Source organism: Erithacus rubecula, assembly GCF_903797595.1.
Source record: "Erithacus rubecula genome assembly, chromosome: 25".
Classification (NCBI taxonomy): domain Eukaryota; kingdom Metazoa; phylum Chordata; class Aves; order Passeriformes; family Muscicapidae; genus Erithacus; species Erithacus rubecula.
In genome coordinates this window covers 5,005,475-5,018,708 of record NC_136677.1, presented here as the reverse complement: position 1 = coordinate 5,018,708, position 13,234 = coordinate 5,005,475, and the positions used below count along the sequence as shown (strand labels likewise).

Below are 13,234 nucleotides of genomic sequence, written 5' to 3'. Positions count from 1 at the left end.
AGTTTCTCCCTGCCCCCAGAGAATTTGAATGATCCATTTTACCATTTGTTTTCTGCCTTTCTAGAGGCACCAGGGCCACACTCACAGATCTCTTGGAGCCAAGGTAGTGAAAGCCATTCTGCACTGCAGACAGAAATTCCTCAAGCCAACAAATAATTAAGAACTTTATTTTGACGTGAATTGTACCCAATACTCACTTGATGCTCCTTTTTAGTTAAAAACAATCTATTTGTAGCTGATATTGTTTTTTTCTGTGAAATAGTCTAGACAATGTCAGATTCTACAAAGAGAAAAAATGAAAGAGAAAAATATACTGAAGTACCATCAATGCTCACTACCCCCTAAAAAAACCCCAAACCCTTCAAGACCAGACAACACATCTGCTTCTTGCAGTGTCTTGTCTGTAAGTTCTGCCTCCCTGGGGAGGAGAAGCTTGTTTAAGGATGGGCATGGGATGGCAGGAAAGCACATCTCTCATTGCCACTCCAGAATCAAGAGAAGCTTGTAGGGGCTCAAAGCAGAGCAAAGCAAGGATCTTGTACCCCATTTCATCTGAGCACTAACCAAGGGACAGCAGCAGCTGCTCTGTGGGGAAGCAGCAAGGAGGGAGATGCTGAGCTGGTGTTTTCACATGGTCATTGCTCAGAATTCCTTCTGAATGAGCACATTTGGATGGCATGTGCACCTTCAGGGGAACAGACAGAACTCAGGGAGAAAAACCTGCAAAACACAGGCATGAAAACACCTGGGGAGGACAGGGGAGGCATTTACAGACACTCCCACAGGATGCAGCAGTGCTGGACATAAGAGGGGTGAGCCAAAGGCAGGGCACAGCCACTCAACACTGCTACATTGAATTCACTGACTTCAGGGTTTGGATAGAACTCAAACTCCAACGGTGAGGCAAAGGTTGGAGTGAGATACACAAATAGATGCTCTGAGAGTTGCACTCTTATCTTCACCTGAGACCTTGTGACTGACACAAAGGCAACTCATGCTCAAAGGCAATTAACTCAAGCCCTTAGAGTGGTTTTCAAACACACAGATCTCACTCGGGGTGCTTGTGGCCTATTTCTCAAGGATTTGTGAAAGGCAGCTGAGGAAATCAGGGCTACCATCAGTACATCTGCTATTTGAGCATGCTTGTGTGCTCTGAAAAACTTAACAGAGCCAACTCCACAAGGACTGTCCCCCAGTCCCAGGGCTGTGCCATGGCCACACCTGCCCTGCCCTGTGTGCTCAGGGTCTCACAGAATCTCAGCTCTCAGAGCTGATGTGACCTCACTGCTCTGCAGATGCAGCTTGTGCAAAGCACTTCATGCATAACCCAAGCCAGGTTTCTCTCAGCAGCTTCATTTTCCTGGGATATCACCTGGGTGATCAGCCCTGGCAGAACTCCCACCCCTGCTCTGCCACATTCTCAGCAGCTGAGTTTGGTCTTAGCTCAGACACCCTCCTCTAAGCAAAAGCAATAATCCTCCATTACTGGCAGGAATAAAGTGCTTAATGCTCTAATAAAGCCACACAAAAAGCTTCAATAGTGTGCACTTGCTTTGTTAAGGGTAGCTAAAAGATGTTCCACACAATGGTTGTGCTTTGGAAAAACCTGCTGCAGTCACAGCCTTGCCATCTACCCAGGTGTGCCCTGCTCATCTCTGGGTGCTGTGTGTGAATCTACACCTTTACATCTACCCAGGTGTGCCCTGCCCAGCTCTGGGTGCTGTGTGTGAATTTACACCTTCACACCCACCCAGGTGTGCCCTGCTCATCTCTGGGTGCTGTGTGTGAATCTACACCTTCACACCCACCCAGGTGTGCCCTCTCAGCTCTGGGCTCACAGGTGCTGTGAATTTACTCAGGATTTAGAAACTCTCCAGCCCTCCCCAAGGTCCACTGTGGCTCCAACTGCACCAGGGATTTTTTTTCCCATTTTGTACCATCCTGTGTCAGACACTGAACACACTTTGGCAGCTGGTGCACAAATCACTCCAGCCTGTTATTGAGCTGGTGTAGGGCAGAGTTACCTCTTCAGCCAAGCACTTCCCAGCCTCCCATTTCCCAAGTTAAGTGTTGGTCCAGCTGGGATTCCAGCTCACTCACACAGGTGGGTCTGTAGGAGGAAAGTGATTTTAGTTCCAAGGGTTGTAGGAACAGCAGAGATGGATTTTAAGTCCCATCCCTCTGGGCTGTTTCATGACTAAGCTCCCAGCTGCACTACAGTGACTGCCCACTGTCCTTTTTAAACACCTTCTGCTTTGGCTAATTTGATTAGGTTCCCCCTGGCTGTCCATCAGAAAGTTGGCCCCACCACTTTTGCAGAATGAGGTCCAAGGAGAACATGAACAGAAGGCAATCTAATATACAATGGAAAATTAAACAGATATGTGTACTTAATTCTTAATACTCTTTACTCATGTAACTTCTTCAACCATTTATTAATGTTAATTTTGTTTTAAACTCCCTTTCTCCCAGTGACAGCTTCAGCACCAGTGAGTTCTCCTCATCTCAGCTATTCTGGGGCTTGTTATAAGCAAAGCTACAAGAGAATGTAGCTCAAGGGACAGAGCTGCACCTTCTCACTGAGGGCACAAATTAACTCTGTTGTACTGAAAGGCAAACTCTGGCAGAGTTAAATAACGACACAAAGCAAAGATATACTCCATAAAACATTAATATTTTAATGAAAAATCTTAGCTTCATGTTTCTATCCAAAGACACTCAAAACTAGTTTTTCTCCCCCCTTAATTTTGACCTATAATGGGACCAGTTTGGAGATTTTTTTTTTTTTGTATTTTGGAACTTTTTTTTAAAGATTAAACAACCAGGCTAGCAAAAAGGTACCCAATACATACTTTTCTTATATCAAACAAGCTAGTATTTCAATACAATGTAACTATACAGAATATATACATTACACATATGATCACAAAGCAAACACTACAGGCTCAGAACAGATTTGAAAAAACATGATATTCACATTGATTACAATAACTCTAAAAATGATTGTAACGTTGAAACGGCACTTAGTTTACAAAAAAAGTCACAAAAATATATATAGCCACCAAGAACTATGGTTCCTGAAAAATACTAATAGCCAGATAGTATTATATAAAATGTGAAGTGTATTTAAACATCGTATACATTAAAAAACAAAACCAAAAACCCAAAACCAATTCTGTTAGGTCAATAAACATGCCAAGTAATCTAGCTGTGGCCAGCATCAACAAGAGAAGCTGTACTGGGGATGAGATGATGGATATACGGCTGGTGACTGGAGACTGGCACAGTTAAGGGGGTTTCACTGTTACTAAAATGCACAAAGAAGCCCAACAATAATTTAATTCACATTTTTTTTTTCCCTTCCAGCTTCCATTTTTCCCTCTTGGGGGTTTCACCATGGGGCAGCACCTGGAGTGAAGGCACTGCAGGAACAGAGCAAGGAAGCTGTCCAAGGACTCAGGAGCCAGGGTTACAGGTCAGAATATCAAAAGCATGCATCAGCTAAATGAATGGTGAAACAAAATCACTCTTCTGGGGACTTCAGCAACCCTCAGGAAGACTGTAGGTACAGTTGCCACACAAGCTGGCAGCACCAGATTCCACTTTTATTTTTTTTTTAGTGCAACCAGATTTGTAGCTGAGACCTGTGGGACACGGAGTTACTGTTACACACACGGAGTGAACGGAAACCCGGAGCAGGAAGTACTGCTGCACTAAAAAATTCACATTTGTTTCTTTTATGGTACATTTCCTCAAATACTTGGAACCCACTCTATTCAGCAGTACCTCTGATGTGGCTGAGGTGCTGTCTGGCCACCACGATGCTATGGGATTTGTTATGCCTCCAAAACAGGATTTCACCTCGTGAGCAAAACTGGAACGTAACCGGCCTGAGTGAAAATCAGCTCTTGTCCATATTGTGATGGTGTGGAATTGCATCTGAATCCTCTCATCCCTGCAGGGTGCACCAAGCTCCCAGTGGATTTGCATATCAAATGCTTCCTGGTTTGGCTCAGAGAGACCAGCACTGCTCTCAGCACTCCCCAGCCTGGGCTGCAGGGTGGGACCAGCGGCCGAGAGGTGCCTGAAGCCCTCATATAAAACCCTCAAACCATAGCTTAAAAACAATAAAACTCCATCCCACAGGGGGCATATAGGGATCATAGTCTTACAAAATATATTTGACTGCATTGGCAGCTATTACTTTTTAAAAAAGTTTCAATTCACACCTTTGAGACTCAGAATGGGTGCGAAGCCAGAAGCATTTCCAAGAAGTGAGTCTACTGATCTCTCACTATGAGAGACTTGCTGTGCTCTCTGTGAGCCTGACAACTCAACTCCAGCTGTGGGAAACACCACTTGTGGCTGCCTCTGCTTGCAGCACGAGGGCTGAACCACACCAACCCTGACCCTTGGCAAGCAGACATAGAAATGCATACTAAATAATGGATTATTTGGGGGAGAGGAAAAAAAAACAACCAAAGAAATAAGAAAATGCATCTCAGAATTCAAAACTCTCTGATAATGTACTTAAAGAAATTTATGTTTTAGGTTTAATCCCAAGTGTAGTTTAAGGCAAGTTTTTTTTTCTGTTTTAGTTATTTAGTTATCTCTCTTGCTCTGTTTGGAATCCAAGCACATTAGAAACATAAAATGTTTTAAGATGTTTTTACATCTCTCTCGAAGAACACCAGCATTTCAAAGAACTGAACACTTCCAACAAGTTAGAGAGGAGAAATAAAACGGTGTTTGCATTTAAACTGTATCAATTTCTATGGAGAAAAGAGATATTAACAAGAATTACAGACAGGGAGATTAACAAGTAAACCCAACTCTAAACCAACCAAACAAAATCCTCCAAGAACTCCATTGTTCCTCCAGTTGAACCAGACTGAAAAGTGAGAACTAAATTAAGATGTTACCCAGAGATTAGGAGGTTGAAAAGATAATGTGGAACACAATGCAATGAATAATGATCCCCAGGCCTTGCCTTGCACCTCGGTGTTAATGATCTTTATTTCTTTTCAAGGAAGAACAGATCAGAGCTATAAAATCTTTGCAACTTTCCCCCCTTCTCTTTGGTATTCTGAAAGCAATTTGCCTTCTGACTCAAAATTTTAATACCCAGATATGTCTGTGGTGGATTTGTACCTTCTCACCAATGAACTCTTTAGCAAAATACTTCAGGGATGAAAATGAGCAGATTCTAATGATCAGATTATATCCTCCACCTCCTACCTGACCACCTTTGATTATTTCATCTCTGCAGTCAGGAAATGTGGTTTGGGTGAAGCACTTTTCAGAACATGAATCACAAAGGACTCTCATTTACCTGCATAACACACCAGGGAGAAGAGAAAATGCTGTGTCTGAGTTCAGTGTTGTAGCCCTCTAGTTCAGAATAAAGCTCAGCAAAAGGCATTGTCTTGTCTCACTGGCTTCTCAGAGAAATCAGAAGTGGAAGAGAAATGGTCTCTCAATTCAGCTCATCAACAGGCACTGGGCTATTTCACAGTACAGCAGCCCAGAAAAAGCTTCAGAAGAATTTCCCCTTCAAGCCCTTTTAAGAAGCCTCACAAAGGTAGATATAATCAAAACTAAATTGCAGCACAGAACTTTGCAGCATGTTTCTAAACCACCTTTTGGATCTGTTGGAGAAACCTCATTCCAGCAACTTGGAAAGTACTTAAATCCCAACTGTTTTTGCTCTATTTAACTAAAATATATGGGTTTTACCTAAAAAGAGAAAAATTGTTGAAGTCACTGAAATCCTTTAAACTCTTTCCAAAGGTCAATAAACTTTTTTTTTCCTTACAAAAACTGGCTATTAATAGAAACAACTCAGTCCCAGAGAGTAACAGAGCTGCCTAGGCTGACTGAATACAAATTGATGTGCAATATAATACAACTTTTGTGCCTTCTATTTCTTCAGGAGCAACTTTTCTCTCTTGGTTTCATTTCCTCCTCATGTTTGCATAACACAAATCCGGCCAGAAAACAAGAATTTACAAAAAACAAGACTCAAACCTAAGGGAATACTGAGATCAAGCAATACCTACTCACTCAGCACATCATCTGCAGGCTGTGGGCATTTGGCATCAAACACTGAGTTAACTTCAGAAGCTGTAAGAAAAATCACAAATCTCCTAATGTACTTCATAATTTAGATTTCAAAGCAGTACTTGAGCTCAAACAGCCTGGACCAAACAAGACTCACTGCTCTGAAAAATCCCACACCCTCCATTTGGAGCTTTTTTTCTAAATATGGAAAAATGAAATTGCAAATATTTCAGTTTATTGCTTGCTTGAGCTGTGTGTGTAGCTGGAGTAATGGCCTTTAATAAACTGAGCTGGCAAGGATTTAAAGTGTTTTGAAACAGGAACAATTCATCATTGCTCTATAGGCTTTTTGTAAACAACCCCCTGTTGGTTAGAAAGTTGTCCTTAAGAGAGAATAAATTGCTTGTTTTGTCCAAAACGGGCTAATAAAAATCTCTGAAACTATACATACCTATGTATAAACAACAACAACAAAAAAGTGCAATAATGCACAAAAGAGCTTATTTTGTCCAATCTGTAAACTCCCTCTAACTGGCTCTCTGATAAGTAAAAATATACAGTGTGCATGTGAGGGGGCAATGATCAGAACTGCAAATAATCTGGTTTAAGAATTTCAGTTTGGGAAAACCTTCATTTTCCTTTGTGGCTCCCCATCTACAGACAGACACAGTCAGGAGATATTTGTCAGGCTTGCCTGGCTAAACACTTTTCCATCATTCCCAATTCTTGGGGCACCTTTAGGCTTTCCATGCCTAAGCTCAGCTGGGCAGATGTGTTTAGGCTATTTGATCAAGCAGTTTCTAAAAGGACTGGAATAGAAGAAGTTGGAATACCTGGCATTCATCTGGGCTGGAGAAGTGTGTGACTGCTCCTTTCAAAACCTCTCACCATTCCCAAGCACAGGGCACAGTAAGGGCTTTGAAAAACAGCAGGCACATATAGGAAGTGTCACTTCTTTATGCAGAAGATTAAAGCATCCACTCAAAACTAGTCAAAACTGTTCAATCATGACTTCCAATGCATCCTTTTGTTTATCATTTGAAAAAGGTTTCCTCTGATTTCTTTCCCTTTACCAGAGGGCCTGCAGAAGCAAGAGAAACTTAATGAGCTGCTCTAACTGTGGAAGAAGGATTAGTTAAAGTGATCTGGATCAGTTGTTCTTCTTTAGAAGTATATCACAGCTTCCATGATGTTCTGACAAGATCTTTTTTTTGTGCAATCAGTCTTAAATATTTTCACAGAAGTGATCATTCAGTCATGAAAAATAATGTAACATCTGTCGCAGTTTTCAGTTTAAAGCGTAGCTTACAAAGTAAAAAGGGGAAAATCTCCCCACTTTTTTGTTAAAAAAAATTAAATTAAAATGTACAGGACCAAACACAGGCACTTTCCAAAGAACAAAAATGAAACCAACCCATGAATTACTCAATAGTAATAGAGGACAGCTCTGCTTTTGGAGGCTCACCCGGGGCTGCCTCAGCACTGGCGTTAGTCTTTGGCTGCTCTGGCACATCTTCTTCCTTCTCTGCCAACCCACCCAGAGACCCCAAGGGGAAAGTGCTTTCACAATTCTGAGTTGAGGACACCTGTGAAATGACAGGCATTTGGACAGAAGAGTTGCTCTCAAAGCCATGCTCCCCTAGCTCATACTGCCCGAGGGTCTCCTCTTGCTCCTGGTTTAAGTAGTCCGGTACTAGGAAGTCACTGCAAGAGGGGTAAAGGACAGAAGAGAAATGTCATTTCTCACACCATGGAATCAGCTCCATCACACAAACTGCACACTGCATTGACAGAGAACAAAGGTACTCATTTCACATTGGCCAGGATCATGGCACTGACATCCTCCACTAAGCACTAAAACCTGGTTCTCATTTCCACACACACACAGAATTTATTCAATGGCATCTATTTCACATCTGTATTTCCTACACGGCAACTTCTTATTATTAGATTGTATCACCTTGATGAGAATGCAAGTTAATGTCTGGAACACATTTGGCACTGAAAACCTCATTGAAAAAAAGGGAGCACTCAGGCTTTAAAAATAGTAACAAAAATTAGTTCAGCACTGGCAAAATGTGGCCCTTTCCCTGTCTGAGGTACTTCCCTCTGAGTGGGCAGGGTGGAACCAGAGGCACAAGGTGAGGCAGCTGAAGGCAGAGGAAGCTGCCAGCTGCAGCAGGGATTGTGATCCTGAGAAAAGAATGGAATTGCATTTCCTTCCCTTTTTAATCCTTTCAGGACAACACTTCTGCTATCCACACTTAACAGCTGAGGGCTCAGTGGATCCAAAGAAAACCTATCAAACCCTCCAGCTGCATTTTCAGAGCATGAGGACATAATGAAAATAAATTTCTTTGCAAGTTTTCAGCACCAGACATGAAGTTTGTACTTGAGATAAGTATATACATATATCACATATAAGCATGTTTGGATGTTTTGGTTCACCTGGCAATGGCTCACTTAAAAGAAATCCTGAAATGACAGCAGCATTCACTGCTCCAACCCAAACTCACTGCTAAACCTTGTGTTGGTCAAATCAGACTGAAGGAAGGGCTGTAGGCAACTAAAATCTCAGCCTTTAACATGACTTTAATTTGCTGACAACATTGCAGTGCTTGCCACAAGCAGGGCATCACCCTGCAGAGTTCTTGCTCCTGTTCTGGCACAAGAGCCAAGCCCACAGATATGAAGCACTTGTACTTTTAAACAATATTCTGCTGAAAAAACAGCAACTGGCTTTCCTGCTTTGATTTCCATTTTTTTGTCCTATGTCACTTCTGAGTTAATCCAATAGAACAAAATACTCAAATGTTTTTTCTGGGAAAAAGGTTGATGTCTGGGAATCAGGAGGGGTGGGATTGTGATGCTCTAACATCCAGAACACATCTTTTGCATTGCTGAAGGCAGATGACTTACACCAAGCTGCACTTTCTCTGTGCACTTTCCTGTCTTCAATTTCTCTCATCCAACTTTTGAATTTTCTATCTCTAATTCCAACAATTATATTTATATCAATAAGACAATATAGTGCTGGTCTGATACCTCACAACTCTTTGAATAGTCTTTAGCAGTGCATTTGTGAGATATGCCAAGTCTTTTGTGCCCTGATAAAAAAATGTCCAAGTGGCCCTTACTATTTCCAAACCTATTAGTCTAATCATTTAGTAATGTTATCTAGAAAATGAGAAAGGAGAAGGTCTGGAGCCATGCAATCTTTTCCCAGTGTTTAGCAAACACTTAAAATGAAGTAGGGATTCTGTGCCCTATGAAAGTGAACAGGCTATGCACAAGATTTTGAAAAGCAAATCAATATCAAATCACAGATACACTGTGGCTTCAACCATTGGCCTGGCCACAGATACTGAAAAGAGAAATTAAGTAACCCAGAAGCAGCCTCTGCATATCACTGGATTCTTCAGTAGCCTCCTATACAGCTCCCATGCTGTAAAACAGATTAGATACAACAGAGAGTGAGGCAGGAATCAATCTGACTGGAATTAGCTGGCAACCTGATGAGAGGCACAGCAGGCTGCCCTGAAAACAGGAAATGATGATCTAAGAAAAAAAAAAAAAAAAAAAAAAAAAAAGAAGAAAAAAAAAGGCAAAAAAAGAAAAAAAGCAAGTTTCCCTGTTAGGTTTTTGCTGTGCACCTCACCTGCTCTGGAAGTAGTTTGCTAGCTCTGACGCTTCATGGTTCAAGCTCCTCAGGTGAACGATTAAATTTCCAGAGTTGGTGAACATGGCGCCGCATGTTTTGCACTCGTAAATCCGAGGCTTGCGGATAATGTGCCGGGAAACCCGCATGTGGTGTTTATATTCCCCGAAGGAAGTGAAAGTGGCACTACATATCTGGCAGCGGAAACAGCGTTTACCTTCGTGCTTCAGGCGGTGCATCTTGAGCGAGTAAGCGCGGGTGAACTTTTTCCCACAGCGGTCGCACTGAAAGGGTTTAATGCCTGTGAAGAGAGAGGGGAAATGTTCACCCGGTGTAAGCACGGGGGTAAAATCCTCCCCCAAAATCCTACAGCTGTAGGAGCTCACAGCAGAGCCCTGCCTGAGGAACAGATTGTCTGCTAACTTTAAATCAGCTGGGACCTGGGTGTGTAATACTAAACAAGTCTAAACCACAGTGACATGGCTGAACAAGTCCAGACTGTGCTCTGTATTGTATGCACCTGCCAAACTATGTTTGACTGTTTTTCTTCATGTTTTGCTGCTCTGTTGGGTTGATGTGGCCAGAAGTGTGTATTCTATCACCATCTGTTGGGGCCTTATCTCCATGGAACATACTACCTGCTAATGGGCCATCTTTGGGACAACCATATTTATCTTTTTCACAACCCATCCTCCCTCCAGGGAGGTATCATCTGTTAATGGGTCATTGAGTCCCAGTGTATGACTGATAAAATTCCATCATCCCACTGGGAGATGCTCCAGCCAAGGGAGGAGCCAAGCCTTTCCTACCCAGATAAAAACTGAGATTTGGAACAGCAAGTTATCCTTCTTTCCACTGGATTCCAGAAGAAAACCAGACCCTTCCACATCATCTCAGGAAAACTGCACCTTCTCCAGGAGCACTGCTCCAGCTGAACCACATCTGCCCCTGCAGGAGGATGCAGCCACCATTGAATGGGACTGTGCCACCACCCTGACTGACTGACGGGTGTCAGCTTGGATTCTGACTCTGGCAGTGTTTGGGATTGTTCTTTGTAATACTGCATTTCTATTTTAATTTTCCTAGTAAAGAACTGTTATTCCTATTCCCATATCTTTGCCTGAGAGTCCCTAATTTGAAATTTATAATAATTTGGAGGGAGGGGGTTTATATTCTCCATTTCAAAGAGAGGCTCCTGCCTTTATTGGCAGATACCTGTCCTTCAAGCCAGAACAGCTGCCTAGTTGTTTTTCTGCATATTTTGCTGTTTCTTCACACGCTTATCTGTTTTTCTGTATATTTCTTAGTTTAGACCAATGTTTATAACAAGTGCACAAAATAAGCCATTTTTAAGTGTTTTTCTGCAACTTGTTAAAACCCTTCAAAGCCACTAAAACATAAATTGTGCTAAATCAAAAAAGGAAAAGCTAAAAGCTAAAATACTGAAATTAAAAGACCCAAGATAGAAGTAAGCAGTAAAGTTCTAGACAGCCACCAATCATCATACCTGAAAAGCTCATGCAAAACGTGTAAACAACATAAAAGCACCAATCAAAAATGTGTAATCACATAAGCAGTAATCTTAAAATGTATAATTAAAGCTAAAAAGTAAACAATAAATCAGCTTCTGCATAATCATATTAATTTGCTGTCCAAAAATCCTATTTCTCCCACACCTGAGGCTCCTTCCCCATGGTTTAAATGGAACGTGAGGTGACACAACAGCCAGAGCTGCTCTTTGTCACTATGATCCTGTGCCTAGAGTGGGTCACACTCTGGGAACAGGAGGCCTTAGATGTGGCTCAAGCTTGACAGATTGTGTTTGAAGGAGACAAGGAGGAGGGGAAGGTCTTTTGCATAGGATAAAAAGGATTTATTACTCTGGGGAATTCACGGGGCAAAAAACAAAAAATGGCAAAAGTTCAACAACTTAAATATGGGGGAGGTTCAAGGGGAAGGTACATCATTAGCAAATTGGAGAAATTCTGAGGAGGGGTAGAGGGTAGGGTTCACAAAGGCATTGTCCACTAAGGGAGGCAGGGGGGAAAACTGGGTCACATGGACTAATGAGATGTCCAGTTTTAGGGAATTTCCAAAGAGGAATTCCAAGCAGGGGGCTGGCACAAAGCAGGATTGACAGGCAGCTCAGGGCAGACTGACAAGGTGGGTGGGAGGATATCATTTTGGACTAAACCATTAACTTGGGCAATAACAGAACATACCATTAAAAAGAAACACACTGCAACAAGGAGCCCCTGTGGATTAAAGATCCCCAGGCACAGCCAACAAGGACCTGATGCTGCAGCATCTCCAGCTCCTTTGAACCCCTTTGATCTTGGCAGATTCTTGTGCCAGACTGGTTCCCAACAATGCAATTATCAGCCTACTCTTAATTGCAATGTTTTTTCCTGGCTGCCTTTGGCCTCTGAGAAGTGTTCTGGCAAAGGGGCTGTGTGCACATGGACAGCACTGTAATGCAGCAGGAATGGTGATAAAAGGGGCACTAGGAGCCTTTATATTGCGTGGGAACCTTGCTGTACAAAAATTTTCAGCAGCTTTGCATGACAGACAGCTCTCTAAGACAGTTGAGCTTCATGCCTCTCTTTTTTTTTTTCTTGTATTAATTTAGAAATTCAGTTCCTAGCTCATTTTTCATTTCTTATCCTAAAACACACGAGCTCTGCAATGTTGCAGTGGGTGAGTGTGTAATCACACAAACAGAACTATTATAACATTAAAGCCTGAGTCACCAAAATCTTCAGATTTAATAAAAAGTCTCAACTCCAGAAAGTGGGAAAATCCAAACATGAGGCTAAGAATCTGGAATATGGAGCTCTACTCATAATAGGGCTGTCAAGGAATAAAAAGATTTTTTACAAAAGGCTGAATGTGCATCAGCCCTGGCTGTTAATTCCCCCAGTCTTTCACTCTGCTTTCCTTACTTTCAAAGCAGGAGGTGAACTTTTAATTGAGGGTTTTTAGACAGAGAAAGCTGTAGTTAAGGTTACACTGAAATGCCCTGTTAAGCATGTGAAAACAAGTTAATAAAGTGGAATATGGTCTGGTGGAGCTCAAACTTTTCATGCTTTCCTACTGTCCAAGGGCACCTATTTCCTCTGGTGGTTTGAGGGAAATCTCTAGCCACTTTGCTCATGTGAAAACACTTTCAACAGTTATAAGCTTTGAGAATTCTTTTGCATGTTTATTATTCTAAACCAGCTATTCAAATCTCTCCCAAATTTACCAGGGGTTGTAAGTTGATAGGTTGGCCAGAGATGCTCTGCTGTCAGATTTTAACAAGCTTGGGATTATTATTATTTTGCACCTGATATGCCCACAGAATTTGCTTTTTCAAGTATTGAACACATATGTGGTAATTTTTCCTGAAAGGATTTGAAAAATAATTGTTGAGAGGGAAAAAATTAGACTTTGTCAGCTGTGGCTGCTCTGTCCCAGATTGGTTCAGCCTGTGTGTACAGGTAAGAGTCAGACTCAAACCAGGAGAATCTAAACCAT

General features: G+C 41.9%; 1 protein-coding gene across 4 annotated transcripts in view; it reads right to left on the bottom strand.

Moving 5' to 3' along the window:
• Positions 1–2,655: 2,655 nt before the first annotated feature.
• Positions 2,656–13,234, bottom strand: part of ZBTB44 (zinc finger and BTB domain containing 44) — a 37,825-nt gene continuing 27,246 nt past the window's right edge. For 3 of the 4 annotated variants that reach the window (XM_079326595.1, XM_079326596.1, XM_079326597.1), the window contains exons 5-6: positions 9,719–10,019; positions 2,656–7,764 (exon numbers count right to left, since the gene is read on the bottom strand). In XM_079326595.1, the coding sequence (XP_079182721.1) occupies positions 7,482–7,764; positions 9,719–10,019 (584 nt within the window). In that variant the 3' untranslated portion in view covers positions 2,656–7,481. The remainder of the gene's footprint in view (positions 7,765–9,718; positions 10,020–13,234) is intronic. The other variant, XM_079326598.1, reaches the window with a different exon arrangement.